Source organism: Cryptotermes secundus, unplaced genomic scaffold (genome assembly GCF_002891405.2).
Source record: "Cryptotermes secundus unplaced genomic scaffold, Csec_1.0 scaffold49, whole genome shotgun sequence".
Taxonomy (NCBI): Eukaryota; Metazoa; Arthropoda; class Insecta; order Blattodea; family Kalotermitidae; genus Cryptotermes; species Cryptotermes secundus.
In genome coordinates this window covers 1,396,037-1,413,009 of record NW_019744106.1, presented here as the reverse complement: position 1 = coordinate 1,413,009, position 16,973 = coordinate 1,396,037, and the positions used below count along the sequence as shown (strand labels likewise).

The following is a 16,973-nucleotide window of genomic DNA, read 5'->3' as shown; positions in this document are numbered from 1 at the left end:
AGTAAAGGTAGAGGTAAAACTATCCCTGTAACAGGCCATGAAGGCCCATAGGCTTGTGAGACATCAAGGCTCACATATTTTATAGAAAATCAGCTCACAGATGGTGGTGAGGTTGTCAGCCTTATGTGCCTGCTGCCCTTTACCCTCAGGAAGATTCCTGGTACTCGTTTCTGTTACAGGCTGAGTCAACTCCACAGCCATTGTGCAGCTGAAAGGATTAGGTCAACTGAAAAATCCAGTGACCTCATCAGGAGTTAAATCTGCTACCTTCCAGCTTGTAGCATAGCACCTCAACCAACTACGCTACCAAACAAAATAAAAGTGATAATTGTCCCCAAAATTAAAATTAAAATAGTACAATGTTAAATGATGGAACATTAAGTGATCATTGTCTGTGTAAGGTTTAATGTGATATATTTTACAGCTTATTTCACCACTGAATCTACCAAACATATAAATAAGGTGATTCACAAGTGCACATGAATGAATCACATGTTAAACAATTTAAGAATAAGTTAATTTATCATTTTAGGAAGTAATGATTTCCTTGAAGAGCATTTGTTAAGAGAAAATTTAGTGAACATGAATTCTCCATTAATTTAAAGATAATAATTAAAGATAGGTGACCTGAGATAATACAGTATGCGCCAAAATATGCAGTACTGAAATGAAAAGACATCCTGTTGATACCACTGTCCATTCATGTGAAGGCCCCCCGCACGACAAAACCTTTTCAAATTCTGAAGAAATGGTCCAATCACCATGTCTCTGTAGCATTCTTGGGTGACAGTAACAGCATTGCCTTCCTCATCCTCAATGAAATAGGGGCCTAATATACCGTGTGCTGAGACGGCACACCATATCGTCACATGTGTACTATGTAGCGGTTTCTGGACGATAACATCTGGCCGCTCAAAACCAAGGAAGCGAGCTGTCTGGGGACCACTTCCTTATGAGCGGAAATAATACTCAACTACTCAACTATGGCGCATATTGTACATATTTATAAACAATAGTAAAGGAAGAAAAACATATATCACACATATATGGACATATTTATTCTAATGAACAGCACGCAAAACAAATATAAAGGAAGAACAAAAAACACTGATATGGCAGGTATCAGCAGGTGACTGTGATGTCTAAGGTTCTCAAGTTTGGCTTAATGCGTTTAACACAGCAGCAACAAATCATTACCATACAAGAAAAAAAAATACTGGTTTATAAGAATGAAATCACAAAAAGTTGTTTTCTGTATCTTTGTAGAATAAGGAGTTAAGTGTAAAGTACAAATAAATAATGTTGTCAAAATCTTTAATGAACATGGTTTTTGTGTAGGTGAGGGGAATTGCTAGACTGAAGAGATACTGCCATATTTACTTAACTGCAAGAACCAAGTTTCCTTTAACAAAAATAGCAACTGACCCATTTATTGCCATACAAGATATAAAATAAATATACAGCCTCATACTGAAAACATCATTAAATAACACATGACTATTCACATGCAGGCATGCACGTGCTCGTGCACACACACACACACACACTCACTCACTCACTCATTCACTCACATACACACACACTCTCACATAAAAACAAAAACAAAATATTTTTCAAAGCGTTTGCCATAACCTGCAGTACCCTGAACCTATTCAAAGCAATGAATTTTATTATATATATGCACTGTATTACTTCAGTTTTTCAGACAAGCACACATGATCTATAACAAGAGTTCATACCAACAGAAAGTGAGATTTCTTGGGATAAATGTCTAAAGTCGCTTCTTTATCAACTTTTCAAGTTTCTTGATGCGACTTGACTCATGCTCTGGACTGCTTAGAGAAGCACTAAGAGGGGCTGGTCCTCCTGCAGTTGTACCACCAGAACCTGATTGGACCAGAGTTTGAAGGTGGGACCGGAACAGTTCCATAAGAGAGCTCTGGTCATTACGTCTGAGTCCCTGTTGATAAAAGAAAATATAGTGAGCTCTTTACAAAATTGATAAATATTGCTCTAATGAGAAGCACAAAGTGCATTTTTATACTGATTTGAAAAATTTCACTTAAGAATAAAATATGATGCCTTATTGTAAACACAGATATTATTTACAGCCTTATCGTCTGCTATGAGGTCTGTCTCTGGAATTAAAGAAGCGACAGCAACAATACAGGCCTTTAACTGAAATGCATGCAAAATATGGAATCATATGTATAGTCAGCTAAACCTGTTTCAGCCTGTGAGAATTTTCTCCTGTCTGGGCTTCAGTACAGCTGCCTGGATGCATATTTTGGTCTTCTGATTAATGACACCACATAGTCTGGTAAACTGGTATCAACATTTCAGTAAAAACATACTGTCTTCATGTTCAGGGTGAAGATAGAGGTGGTATGTTCTTCCAAAATGTTGGTACCCACTTACCAGAGTACATGGCGTAACTACCCAGACAGCCATAGTATTAATCTACACTGCCACGAAAACGTCTAACCTTATAACTACCTTATTCATTAACCAAAAATAAACTTGAGCACAATTACAAGGTGATCCCATCAGGTACGGATAAAATTGAAATGTTATGTCAAATATGAACTGTTAACTTTTATTTAAAGAAGTATGTCCCATTGTTTATTATGCATGTTAACAGAATTTTGATCAACAGGTTTGACACACAACTGTTTTCTAGTTTGTTGGGATGAACATTTTTTACACATCTTAGTGGCTAAAAGTTGGGGACATTCATCCAGTTTGGGAACTGAGAAGTGTGCATGTTAGAAGCTAACATTTGTTGTTCTGGGACATTTTCCTCTCATCCTTAAGCATCTGATTAGAATCATCTGGCGTTTTTGGATTTTAGATTTATGCATATAGGCAAGGCTTTGCAACCATAACAAATGACTGCTCTAATGCTTCTCATGTATACGTAGATGGAATCTGACATCAGGTTTGAAACACAGATTTCTTCTAAATAATATTTCAAAATCCATTTCCTACCTCACAGGAAACATAATCCATACCCATAATAGAGACCAGCTGGTCAATGCTCACTAGGGAAGTAGCTGCTGTTTATTCTGAGAATCATAAATGCTAAAGCAAGTATTACATATTGTAACCACTATGATAAGGGTTAATAAAATCCAGCAAGATATCTTGACATTAGAATCTCTCTACTGAACTGAACATTTAATTTATTAATCTTTAACATCCGAAGCTCACATACCGGTACACCGAAAGTTACAGTCACCATGGCCAAAGTATACGTATTTATACAGTCAGGCATTTAAATGCCACTAATAGAATCACATGCAGAATTCTAAATAATTATTTTTAAATATAGTAAAATTCAGTGTACATACTTTTCTTTGTCATCTGCTTGATGTATACATAGGCTTCACTCCTGCCCCCTTGTCATCTAACTGAATCTCACCTTTGTATCACATTTCTTGGACTTCAGTTGACTTTCAATTTCATCATCTTCCAAACAATGTTTCGATGCCATTGTATGATGAAATGAAACTACGATATATCAATCCACTATGAACTTCCAGAAAACAGAATGCACTCTGTATTGCAGCTACAATGCAAACAATTGGTTGAAACCACAGAAGGGACAATATTTTCTTGCAGATGCAATAGAAGGGCCTGGGACTGATGTACAAAACAAAGAATTTTCTCTCCAGTCTCTCTTGAATTCCCATACTTTCACTTTTCTATCCCTCTAGTCAAGAGAGTTGAATAACTGAAGAGTGTAGCAAAAATGTGAATCTTACAAAGGGAATAATAAAACTAGGTTTTTAGTGGTTCCAGATGTTCCAAACTATCAGTTGATGTAAGTGACCTACCTTCATATCTAGCACCTTCTGGAACTCTGATGGATCAGCCTCAGGTAACAGTTTAGCAAACTGATCTGTGAATGTCCTTGCTGGGTCTGTAGGAGCCATCACAACTTTCAGGATCATTTCTGCTTTAGTCATCCCTTTCACCACAATCTTGGTATAGCTATAAATCACAGGTTGCGAGAGTTTAAAACACTAAGTATCATTGAGAGATAAAAGAACAATTCATATTTGGAGCAGTTTACTGTGTAGCAAAAATGTTGGCTTGCAGTACCCATCACCTTTAAACAAGGCTGGAGAGTGAACTTAAAACTTAGAGTAGGTGTCCACATCTTTACCAAATATGCTCTTTCCACGTTTGCATCTCTCACTGGTTGTGGGCTTCATTTATTNGTCATAAAAGTAATCCGGGTTCTTTATTGCCACACCTTGTACACCCGTCTCAGTTGTTTATGGTCACTAGTATTTTATTTATTTATTTCTGTAGTTCTTATAGGTGTGAAACTTGATCTCTGATATTAAGGGAAGAACAGACTGAAGACTTTTAAGAACAGTGTGCTCCAGAGAATATGTGGACTGAAGAAGGATGAAATAACATGAGACTGGAGAAAACTGCATAATGGGGAGCTTCATAACTTGTACACTTCACCAAATATAATTATAACAATCAAGTCAAGGAGGGTAAGATCGGCTGGGCATATAGCATGCATTGGAGCAAAGTGGAATGCATATATAGTTTCTGTGGGAAAGCCAGAAGGAAAGATACTACTAGGAAGACACAGACATAGGTGGGAGGATAATATTAACATGGATCTCAGACAAATATGATGGGGTGATATCAACTGGATTCATCTGGCTCAGGATAGGGACCTGTGGTGGCCTCTTGTGAACATGGTAATGAACATTCAGGTTTTGCTGGATTTGCTGGCTTTGTTATGAGAACAGTCAATCCATGCAATGTTTCAAGCATTTGCATAAGGGAAGAACTGGTGTTCATACAAGCACCATAAATATACCTACCAATTCTGATACTCGTACTTACAATATTTCAGTAAATATTTTATTTCAATACTTTGCAATCTTCTCATTTTTCAGGGTCTACCAGTTTAAGTGGACAATTTTGGAGGATCATTTACAATGTTATATTAGACACGTGTCATTAGGCTGCCTTAACTTCAAGTGATAACAAATCAGAGGTCACAGATCTTGACCATTTTCATATAAAAGCTTGATGTGGATATTTATTTTCAAACTGAATATAGCCAAGAAAAATTTTTGTTTCATGGTCAGTGGCACATCCCAGTGTCCCAAGCATTACTATATAGGGACTATCAGTTATTCATTTCTTAACCTGTATGTCAAACACAAGAAAGTTTGATATGTTTTTACAGTATTTATTTTACATGATCAATACACTAACCTGGCTGGAGCCTTGCGATTCACTTGAGAGCCAATAGATGGCAAGTCAAGAAGAACTGTTTTCAGCATATGCGTGTCCAGTAACAGTTGTTCAGCTCCAACAGTACTAACTGGCTTACACTTATAGATGTGCTGAATAAACTTTGGTATAAATGAACTGAAAAGAAATTCATAATACAGACTGAGGTCAGAGATTGTGTGCACTCTTGTGAAAAACATTAAGAACAAATGACAAAACTGGCAGATGGCTCTCATGATACAGTATCTAAAGAGAATAACGTCTGGGGTGCATGGATACTTCTGTGAATTTTAAGCCAGCTGTGAATGTGTAAATATTGTACTGAATATTACTATACCTTCAATGCCAGAAACACTGAAATATGGCAATACTTACTTCGCAAATTTAACACAAAACTGTGTGAAATACTTCCGTGACGAAGCAAGGTTGTCTCGAATAACCGGTACAGTCTGCTTCAAATGTGATGTGATGGCTGTGACATAACCACTTTGATCTCCCACAGTCTCAATGTTCTGCCATGAAATCTAGGGGAGAAATAGTAGCCAAAATGTTATTCATCACAGTCAAGATATGAATGTATATTAACTATCATATATAAAATGCTTGAAAGGTGTACTAATGCTATATGGATAACACATCATTTTGAAATACATATGAGTTAAGTGAAATCATGTTGCTACATGGGTCAACCTTCTTACTGTCAGTCAAATTTGTTTTAAAAATTTGAACAGTACAAACTGATACCTGAAGCAACTTCTTAACCTAAAAAAAAATTACCTTAACACTTCGCAGACCAGTGATTTGAATATTTAAATCACCCTGGGGACCGGCGTTTTTAAACCTACTACCCTAACTTGTGCACTGTTCACTTGAAAAATTAATATAAAATCTCCTAATTAATTTTATTTATTTTATGCCACGTTTAAAACCAAAATGCCTAGGCCTAGGCATCCGGTCTGCGAAGCATTAAGACCACTGGTTGTGCTAGCCTCTAGACTGCTAACGTACATTTTCACAGACTTCACTTAAGTCTTGTAGGGTGGATTCAAAATCTCTCAGATTCAAATACTGTACAAAGTAAACTCAATTTTGTATGCACATTTGCAGTAACAGCATTATGGGAGAGCTGTCTATCCTCCTTTGTGAAAATTCTACTGCATAAATCTCCTGAGGTGCACAACAATAATATTGCTCAAGTGTAGTTTGAACAGAACCAGATAAAATCACACCGGAATTTCAAAGGGGTCAGTGGTAGTTAAGAACCAATCAGAGGGGTTCAGGTTCAACATCTAGTCTCAAAACTCTTATGAATGAAAATACACAACTGAAAGTAGCCTTAAAAAGATACTTAAATATTGCTCTCACTTTAATCTGTTGACAAATTCCTGTTATATAAAACTGACTCATAATCTACTCAAAGGTTTGTATACATAGCATGAGTGCAAATTAACGATGTATATGCATTATATAAACAATCTGTGAATTAAGAAGAAAGTTGTCTTCTGGGTTTTGGCACCGTGTATTCTTCGTTTTGGCCGATGTTTTGGAGGAACGTCGGCCAAAACGAAGAATACACGGCACCAAAACCCAGAAGACGACTTTCTTCATAGTCATCGCCGTGAAAACCTCAAAACTTACAATCTGTGAATTAAATTTGTGTTTTTTATGTGAAAGCTTCAGTTGTGTTGTATCTACATGTTTTGTGTTTTCAGGACTTATTCTACATGCTACAGTTATTTTTAACTAAATTTGGATCGATGTAATATATAGACAGAGAGAGTCTGATAATTATCTAATAATCCCATCGCTGATCTCTTTATCATAATCCCAAGAGAATGACAGTCACTTAGCAAAGGGTTCAAATGGGCATAAACCTTCTTTTTCTACTATAAAGTATGAATGCTATCCATATTCAAGGACGACTTCATGGAGCGAAGATATCATATTGCACCTCTGAAAAATTGTAAGCGAATAAATTTAAAAACTTACCTTGCTCATTGCTATGAGAGCAGGTTCACAAGCTGTTTCTAGATCCTGGACTAACAGCTGAATACAATTTGAAATAACACTGCAAGAAAGAGATTACACGAATGTAATATATATAAAAATGTAGCTTTCCTGTTAATTGGCTTTTGGTTTCACGTTTCCTTTATGGACTGAACAGAAAACGTCGAAAGATAATATTGTGGCATAATGGCTGGAAGCTGGAATAATGGAGCCAGAAGAAACTGTCCACTGATACGTTGCAGCTAACTATACATATTTCTGCAGCAGAAAATAAACAAGCAACAACAGAGGAATTCTTGGAAGCGGTGTTCTCTATGCAGTTTATGCTGAGGTTATATAACAAGGACACCAACAGAGTAGAGAGTCAAGCAAATCCAGACATATAAAATAGAAGAGGCTTAAACTTGGTTGCAGTCAACCTTACAACCATTCAAATGACTATGCTGCTGTTGTAGCATAAGATAAGTAGATACTCATGATCTGCTTTGCAAAGCCTGGACTGACAGAGGACTTGTATATAGTGCAAAAGGGAGAATTTTGACAGCATGTGTTCAGTCATCCCCCCTCCCCCCAAAAAAGAACTGATTGGTGGTACACCGCCAGTTGTACACACATGCACACTCACGCTCGTAATCTTGTTCATTTCTAGAAGTTCCCTCACATACATTTATGATCATCTGCTCTGGCACATTATCAGTTAGACCATTCAACTCACAAAGTTTTCTTTCCTGCATGGCAACTTGGTTTATAGCACTCTCGCTCTCTTGTTCTCCCACTCCCCTCACCCCCCTTTCCCATCCTTCTGTTACATTCTGTCTTTTAGGTTTTAGTATTCTGTGCAGTGTCCCACTCTCAAACACCCCCAAACCGATTTCTGAAATGCCTGTGTGAGTCCATCAACAGGCACATTAATTGGGAGATTAAAAATGTTTATTATACTGAGAGAGAAATAATGTGTGAGATTTGAAAGAGAATGTTTCCAATGAGTGAAAATCCACAGGATGACAAACTCAGTAATCCCACATATATCATTCTAAATGGAAATTATCATGAACAAATGGCAGTACATAAGAAGTGGGGTGTGGCAGGTCAGTATATATCAGTAGCCTCTCCTATCTACAGAAAGTACATTCTCAAACAACCTACTTGTGAAACATGTCCTGTTCCTGGGAGAGGTTGATTTTGTCAGCCAAGTTTGGGTCCACCTTCTCCTTCAGTTTCTCTCCCAACTGCTGTGTTGTCTCCAGGCAGTACTCTGCTGTCGCCAGAATACTGGCAACAATAAGTCACTTTAGTCCACACCTCGTTCCACGTTGCTTGAAGCATATTTGGTGTTACCATAGCCACAGCATCCCTTATGCAGGGTTCAGGTGTTGAAGGTCATTTATCTTAAACTGGTAGACAACGTTCTTCACATAAATCCACTGGGGTTAAATCTGGTGACCTAGGATGCCAAGCAATCGATCCACCTCTGCCGATTCATCCCTATATCTGGGTGATTCCTAGCGTCATGGCAGAAATGTGGTGGCGCATGTGGGTAAGCCAGGCATAAAAAAAAACTTTCAGAGTTTCTCTTTCCAATGACATAAAGCGGGATATGTATATGGCAATTAGTTTCCGAGATATAATTTTCTTTATTTTGGGTACCTTTCATCCGGACACCCAGTACACAAAAAAAAGTTTTGTTAGCATAAGATCTATCTGTCACTATACAATTTCAGGTTACCACCATAATAAACTGTTGAGCATTAACATGTTGTATCAATGTAAGTTATGTGGTAGATCATGAATGACAGTAGTTTTTATTTCAGTGTATCATGTCTATTCTGTGAGCACTGATATCTTGCTCTGGATACGTGATGCGTAGCATACCACATAAAGAAGACAGCCTACAATTGGCTATTTGTGCATGTTAATCATGGGAGATTGTATTAAACAATGGCCTCGATGTGGCATTTGATAATGTGGAGGACTAGTAAGGAATATGGGAATAAGTAGGGAAATTAATAATACAAAAACTAATATAACAAATGATGAGATCTCTTGAATTCTAAATGGGTGTTACACTAGTTAATATCAAATTTCCATAGTTTAGTAGAAATTAGTAAGACTTTACCATTTTCTCTATTCATTTGTTTCAAGTGACACTTCAAGAATTTTTACTGAATGGGCACCCAAACGCCTACTTTCTTATACCTCCCTGCTTAGTTATCTATCTGTTATTGTAAGAGTTAATTCCCGTTTAGATATGCACCAAATTCTTACACTTTATTCACTGTTTACCCTAAAAACTGGGAACTGATAACTAAACTTATAAAAAAATTGTTGCAGCTCTTTATTGTACATGAAATATTTAAGTTAGAAGGTAATCACAAAATTGCTACAGTGAATAAAAACACACTCACAAACAAAAACCAAAGTAACTATTTACAAGTTATGCATGGTGAATTATGTCAATAATTACCTGCAAACACGAGTTTGTTCCTCATGGGTGTAACGAGTTACTTCACCTTCTTTCAACAGGCTATGAATATTCTGCATGAATCCTGATGTTGAGAGGTCACGAAAATCTCGAGTGATATTTGACATGCTGCTTCCAATTGAACCAGGAGCTGAAATCCTAAGAAAAAGCTCTGTGTAACTATATCAAATGTTACTCACAATATCCATGAAAATATCTCCATCACAGTTTTTGTTTATCAAGTTCCTATGGAAAAGTGTAAGCAATGGGGACATCACACCACAAATTACTTGTTCTGATCCAAAGACATTGACTCCTTGGCCAATCAATGTCTCTTCTTCCATACAGTCTACATCTTAATGTTTAGTCACATTAAAGGATTTTCCATTTAACACAACCAAAACAGTGTAGTAAAATGAAGTAGCAAGCCCATGAGACAAGACAATGAATTCCTTATGGGATAATCCTGCCATTCTATGTGAAAGTACTGGAGTTATAATAGAAACCTGAACAAATACTTCTAAAACTTACTTATCAGATTCCTCTCAAGAACATTTAGTATGCTGGAACCAGTGGCTACAATTTAACAACACCCTCAACATAATGGAATCCATCTTTCGTAACATTCATAACTGTCATAATGCATAATTCATTAAATTATCAATTATAATAAGAATTTATAAACTGTTATAATCTAGTCAATTATTTTATAAAAAACAATATAGCTGCTACCAGTCTGCATTTTATTCTCAGAGCTAGTCTGGACTTGGTGACATAAAGAAAAATAATTGTCCTTGCAGGAACCAAACTCTGGTTATCCAATCTGCAGTTGGTCACTTTACTGACTGATCTAACCCAACTCTTTGCTGTAGAAACTACCACAAGAATTACAGTTACCTTTATACAATCAATCAATCTACGTAAAATGTACAGAAACATGCCAAATTTAGCTTCAAACTAACATTACAAAATGAGGTATGTACATCACAACCTATATGAATGGTTATGTGGCAACTATTCGACAGAATGTCTTGCTATCTCACCTCAGCATTCTCTTTAATGGCCAGAGAGTTCAGAGCTCTCAGAGGCTATGTCATAATATGAAAGCAATACAGTGACCACAACACAGAAACATTCAGAAGATTCCAATTTGTGGAATCAGTGGTATGCAGAGTCCTGAAATAGATCTATGAGGCTAAATGAATAGAGTACAGTTACATTTTATGGGAATTTGAATTATGCAAATATGAAATAGTGCAATATAAAAATATTAATGAAGTCTCACTTTATGCGTAAAGTCTGAAATAATGTGAGTCCCTAAAAATTCAGCAAAATTATGCATTTGTTTCGAAACTTTTCTTAAATTATGCGAGTTTTGAATTATGACAGGTATTCAGGAATGTATCCCTTGCATAAAATAAGACCACACTGTTTTATATTGCACTCTTATGACTTATGTGAAGTAATAGTTTCTCATGGCAGTCATTATGAAGACTACTATCTCCTGTGATGTTACATCATGTTCTTTGGTAGAAGTTTACCTATGTTTTGATAAACTTCGAACCTGAAGATGGAAGTAGTATGATCCAATAAAACATCTGTATATTTCTACCAGACTACATGGTGTAAAATCCCAGAAAATAGAACTCTTCTCTTTCTCACTTACTTTGGTAAGTTGTTCTGGAGTAACTTCACAGCATACTCTCGTAGATAGCGTTGAAAAGTGGTAGCAAGACCTAGCATGGGTTCTCCTGTACTAAGCTGTGTACACTGTACCATGCACTTCTTGTAAAACATAAACAGATCAGCACATGAAGAAAGAACCATACCAGAACCCTCAGAAGAGAGACTGGCAGCTGTATTTGACTGCTGCTTGGCATCGTCAACAAATCTCTCTATCAGCTCTGCCAGATTTCTACAAATGAACAACAAACTTAACAGCAATACATCAGAGTCGCGTCTTGTCAACTATGGAGATTTCATTCCTGACATTAGATGCAGTTGGCAAAATGAGGTCCTCTAAGGGGTGAGAGGAAGTGTTATTTTAAAGATACACATAAAGGCCTATAATGTTGTGTTCACAGTTAAGAACAAAGGTTTACCGACACACGAGTTTGAAGTTATAATAAGTTTTCTGACAGCTCAGACAAAGCTACTCACAAGAAAAAGGTCATTAAATATGAGAGAGGGGTGCCCATTTGCATATAATGACACTGTTGCCAAAATTAAACACAGCTGTTTGGAGATCTACTGATATGCAAGATTGAATACTATGGCTGATAGAATTATCTGTGTATATTCTAACTCATTTTAGTGCGAGGGGAGATATGCAACAGTATGGGATGCACTGACATATGAACTGATGCAGTGCAGGAGTTTCAGTTGATGAATAATTGCCTGAACATGGCCTTGTAAGGTCGAAACATGTTGCAATTAAATGTAATATTAATGACATCTTAAAATAAATGAGAGATTGTGAAAGGTTTGTGTTGCATTAGAGACAGAAATGAGTGAATGAGTGATACATCAATGCAAGAGGATGGTGAAATATAATATTATATTCTAATCAGTTTTGAAATTTGCCAACATAGTTTCTTTCCAAAATGCCAAAGATCAAGTTTCTTTGAATGACTGTCAAACACAATTTCTTATTTTGCAAGAAAAAACAGAAATTGCAAGTACTGTATCTGAAACTGATATCCTCAGGAATACACATGAACCTAAGAGAGCTGAAGGAGGTAAGCCACTTAGGACACTACATAGTTGGAAACATCACAATCTCTCTGTGTCACCTAATACTGAGAAGAATATGAGATCCAGGAGGTTGTGATATTCTGGACATGTCACTCAGGTTGGAAAGATAAGAAATGTATATAGAATTTTGATCGGGAAATGTCTTGGAAGGTGGCCAGTTGAAAAAAAAAATAAGATGGGAGGATAATACTTAGATTAATCCTATGAATAATGGCTGTGAATGTGGGAAGTGGATGAAGTTGGCCCTGGTATCAGGAGTGATGAACATGTAAAAATTAAATTACAAGGAGCAAAAACTGGTATTTATGTGAGTAAAATACAAGAAAATTAAGGGTGGTATTCACTAGGAACACTATCACAGAAAAAATTAAAAGGAAGAGGAATCATGAACTTATTTTAAGGCATTGTCATTGAAGTAGATCGATGGTTTATAGAAAAAATCAAATGGTCCATATTTCTATGAAAGTTAACAGGCATTAAGTTTACAAAACTGTTAATCATTCATACTTCTCATCAAACAATTATAAAGTTACAAGTAGTTTCAATGCATTTAACCACTCATGATATTCCTTGACTGAGAAGCCAAAAGAAAGAAAATATTTTTAAAAATACGGTACCAGCAACTCTTAAGGGCATTCATCAGTTATTTTCATAAATAATATTAAAGATCAGGAGTAAGCAGACTTAAGATTGATGGAAAGAGGAAGGCTAGATGCGCAGTAACTAAGACACACAGTAAAGACACTGAAATACAAAAGCGTGGATGGAGATGCAGATAAACAACAAACAGAAAGATAAGACAGATACAGTACACAGCTAAAAAGATGATGCAGATTATGCACACACTGTGGATCCTAATGACTAGGCTGTTAGCACAAGTCAAGGTAATATATAGACTCTTAAAATAATTACAATTTAAGAACACTGGATGTTAGTATCAAGTTCCATTCCATGTTTGGTCATATTTCTTCTTCATTTTTTTGCATGTGATTTACATATCGATTGTTTGAAACCTGTTTTAAATTACACCTACATCAAAATGGTAAATTAATTTTAGTCAAGGGAATGTTCTCTCCATAAAGCAGTCATAAGAATTTCTATTCATGGGCCATTGTTCTATACAATTCCAGCTCTGTTAATGACAAAATATGATTTCACCCACCTGTCTAAACTCCCAATATATATGTACAAGTATGGTTCAAAGCACTTTCCAATAATACCATGGAAAGGTGAAAGTTTAGATTTTGCTGCTATCTGTGAAGGACTGCATTCATCTGTCTTTTCCATATCCCCTTCAAAGGGGTTGGGTGACTGTCCATCAGATTCTGAACTCTCAAATGGATTTGTGGATGGCGGTACCTAAAGCAAGAGATGAACATGACATAAGCTGCGAGTTACTGGTACTCAACACAGTTCCTTAACATTTACAGGAAACATAAGGACTCAAATATCACAAAGTTCTGGCTCAATAAGTATCCATTACCATATTCATATGAGGACATCTATACTGTGGGACCCAATACGTAAACTTGTTCCCCATCACCATATATTTAAGTAGATCAGAAACAAACTGAGAAAGCTGGTTCGAGCAGTAACACTTCTTATCTGTATTAGGAAGGTGTCCAGTTCAAATCTTAGCTAGGAAGTAACTATCCCAGGGGTTTTCATAGTCTTCTTCTGTCACTCCAGGTAATGCCAAGCTAGTACCTTAAATTAGGCTAAGGATGCTTCCCTCATACTTTTTCTAATTCATTATTCACTGTCATAGAGTCATTTGGCATCACACAGTCTAAGTTAACACTGTGTTGCTAAATACACTATAAATAAAATAAAGACATTAGAAGAAGGTACTACTCATATGTTAAGAGGGGCCAGCAAACACCATGGAGAGATAGCAGCAAGGAATTAACCACAAGATGCAGTATGTCACAAGAAGGTATAAAGCGTGAAAGAGCAGAGGGAAATATTTACCTATGATCTACTCCAGCATCTAGTGATGAATAATATAAAGTACTCTCTTGGATTTCAGGTTCTCACAGCAGAGACTATGCAGAGTATGGCCTTCTGCATTGTAACTTTGAGTAGTTCAGAGAAAGTCTGATATTTCAGAGGAACATATCACCTCTGTCTTTAGGGTTGATGAATAAGCCAAGCAAGGAACCAATAGAAGTAATGCTTGCCACCTGCTCCTCTTAATACAAAGTATTGTATCAAACTATTATTCTGGATTTTGTTAATCATCTAAGTTTATTAAACTCCAAAATAATATTTTCAAAAACAAAAGCTATAAACTTACTGAAAGTGAATACAATAGTTACAAGACCTAGTCAATACAAACACAAATATAAACTGGCAAGGCTATCTATAAACATCTGCATGGATGTGCTTCATACGAATGCAATATTTCTGGCAGATCTCCAGGCTGAATCTGATCAACATATCATGAGAGCATAACTGGCAACCCACTTTTAGTTCCATGAAGAGCTCAATTCTTTGGGTGTTTGAAGTTTTGGTGGTTGTTAAAGCCTTTGAGCATGGCCAAAGTACATACCTGTGCCAGTATTTCTGTTTCACCAGGCAGTGCTGGTATCAAAGTTAATAAGCACATAAAATTTTATGTTAGTAATCTGAGAGTAACTTAAATATTCATATTTTAAATAATCATGATCATCAATATCAAGGTTTGGATCTTTTGGTAAATTCTGTTCCTCTATAACAAAGGTTATTCCATCTAATGGATCATATTCATTTGGGTGTATAGTCCGGTAACTGTTTTGGAATGCTTCCAGGTTCCATTCTTTCAACATGATGAATTCAATTAAGTATATTATTTAGAATTATAGTGTTTAAACTGAGTACATTTAGGTTGTTCCTAATCACTGTATTTATAATTTGATCTTTTAACATGTATCCTGCCAAACTAATAAGAAATTTTGTTTCAGCTATTTCTGTCTTTTGCTTCTGCTTTTTTATTAATGACCATGTTTCGGAGTTGTACGAGTATGCTAATGTTCGGATAGTCATAGTTTTATGAAGCATTCTGGCATATGGAACCGTTGCTGGGCAGAGACTGCAAAATGGATGAGTACTGCCACTGCTAAGGGGCACGTGGTAGCGTAGTTGGTTGAGGGTCTATGCTACAAGCCGGAAGGTCGTGGGTTCAAGTCCCGATGAGGTCACTGGATTTTTTTTCAATTGACCTAATCCTCCCAGCTGCACTATGGCCCTGGGGTTCACTCAGCCTTTAACAGAAATGAGTACCAGGAATTAATTAAATTATTTTCCTGGGGAGTAAAGTGCGGCCGGCGCGTAAGGCTGACAACCTTACTGCCATCTTTGAGCTGACTATCTAGAAAATGTGGGACCCTCAACGTCCCACAACCCTATGGGCCTTCATGGCCTGGTACAGGGATAGCTTTACTTTTTTTTTTACTTTTACTGCCACTGCTATGCAATAGGCAGACAAACACCTGCTTCTAAGTAATGGTTGGCAAACATGTTCTCGTGGAAATGACATCCAGTCTACCATGAGGCAAAAGCCATGACAACAGTAGAAGAATTGTTGGAGGCAGTGTTTTTTGTTGGGTCCTCCCTAAGGTTATACTTGTATAAAGAGCACACTAGCAGATCTGAAGTTAGAGGTATCAGCAGTTGAGTTGAGTGAAGTGACATGAAGTAGCTGGATGGTGTGTAAGGGAGTTGAAGTTGTCAGTTGTCAGTTAAAAGTCAACATGTGAAGAGAAGACTAGGAGGTTGGTGGGAAATGGCTGCCAGCCTGGGAACCAGTTAGCTGAGTTGTCAGTTGACAAAGAGTTCTGCACAGGCAGCTGTGACAAGAAAACCTGAGCGTGGGAAGCTGAAGAATCTCCCGGCGTAGAAACCATTGCCAGGAAACACTTAGTGAGGACTGTAATAGACTGAGGACAATAGTCTATGTAAGTGGTCTGTGAAGTGTAGTTCAGAGTATTGTATACAAGTGGTCAATAAATCCAATATCCAATCCATACCCTGTCTACAGTCACACAACCCCAAATATGTGACAGAATTTTAAATAATACTGCATAAAATTAAAATGATTTTACTAGATGCAAATAGTACATGTGTAAGGTAAGGTAAAAGAAGCTGTTGAGAGAATTTAATAAACAGGTACAAGAAAGGAGTCATAAATTTTTCCAAAAGACAACAGGTCCAACTACTTCACCAAAAGTACATTCATTCATTCAGTACCATAAATTCAAGAATCCGTAAGTCTCACAATTCAAATACAGGATTACCTGAGACTTTTTCCTTTCTGAAGATGTAATGTTGTCTGAAGGGTCCTCTAATGTTACACCAGTAAAACGGGTAACCAAAAGTTTCTCAAAGTCGCTAGTATGTCGAATTGCATAAAGCAATAGCTTCACATCCAATTCTGATTTGCGTTTTGACATAAGCTTTGACAATTCAGACCTGCTCATGGAAGAAAATTTGGTCAGACACACTT

General features: G+C 36.7%; 1 protein-coding gene across 4 annotated transcripts in view; it reads right to left on the bottom strand.

Moving 5' to 3' along the window:
• Positions 1-384: 384 nt before the first annotated feature.
• LOC111874340 (vacuolar protein sorting-associated protein 53 homolog) overlaps positions 385-16,973 on the bottom strand; it is a 29,490-nt gene continuing 12,901 nt past the window's right edge. For all 4 annotated transcript variants that reach the window (XM_023869760.1, XM_023869761.1, XM_023869762.2 and 1 more), the window contains 10 exons: positions 16,765-16,939; positions 13,653-13,849; positions 11,403-11,651; positions 9,740-9,895; positions 8,422-8,547; positions 7,258-7,336; positions 5,644-5,792; positions 5,251-5,406; positions 3,837-3,993; positions 385-1,960 (listed from right to left, as the gene is read on the bottom strand). In XM_023869760.1, the coding sequence (XP_023725528.1) occupies positions 1,772-1,960; positions 3,837-3,993; positions 5,251-5,406; positions 5,644-5,792; positions 7,258-7,336; positions 8,422-8,547; positions 9,740-9,895; positions 11,403-11,651; positions 13,653-13,849; positions 16,765-16,939 (1,633 nt within the window). In that variant the 3' untranslated portion in view covers positions 385-1,771. The remainder of the gene's footprint in view (positions 1,961-3,836; positions 3,994-5,250; positions 5,407-5,643; positions 5,793-7,257; positions 7,337-8,421; positions 8,548-9,739; positions 9,896-11,402; positions 11,652-13,652; positions 13,850-16,764; positions 16,940-16,973) is intronic.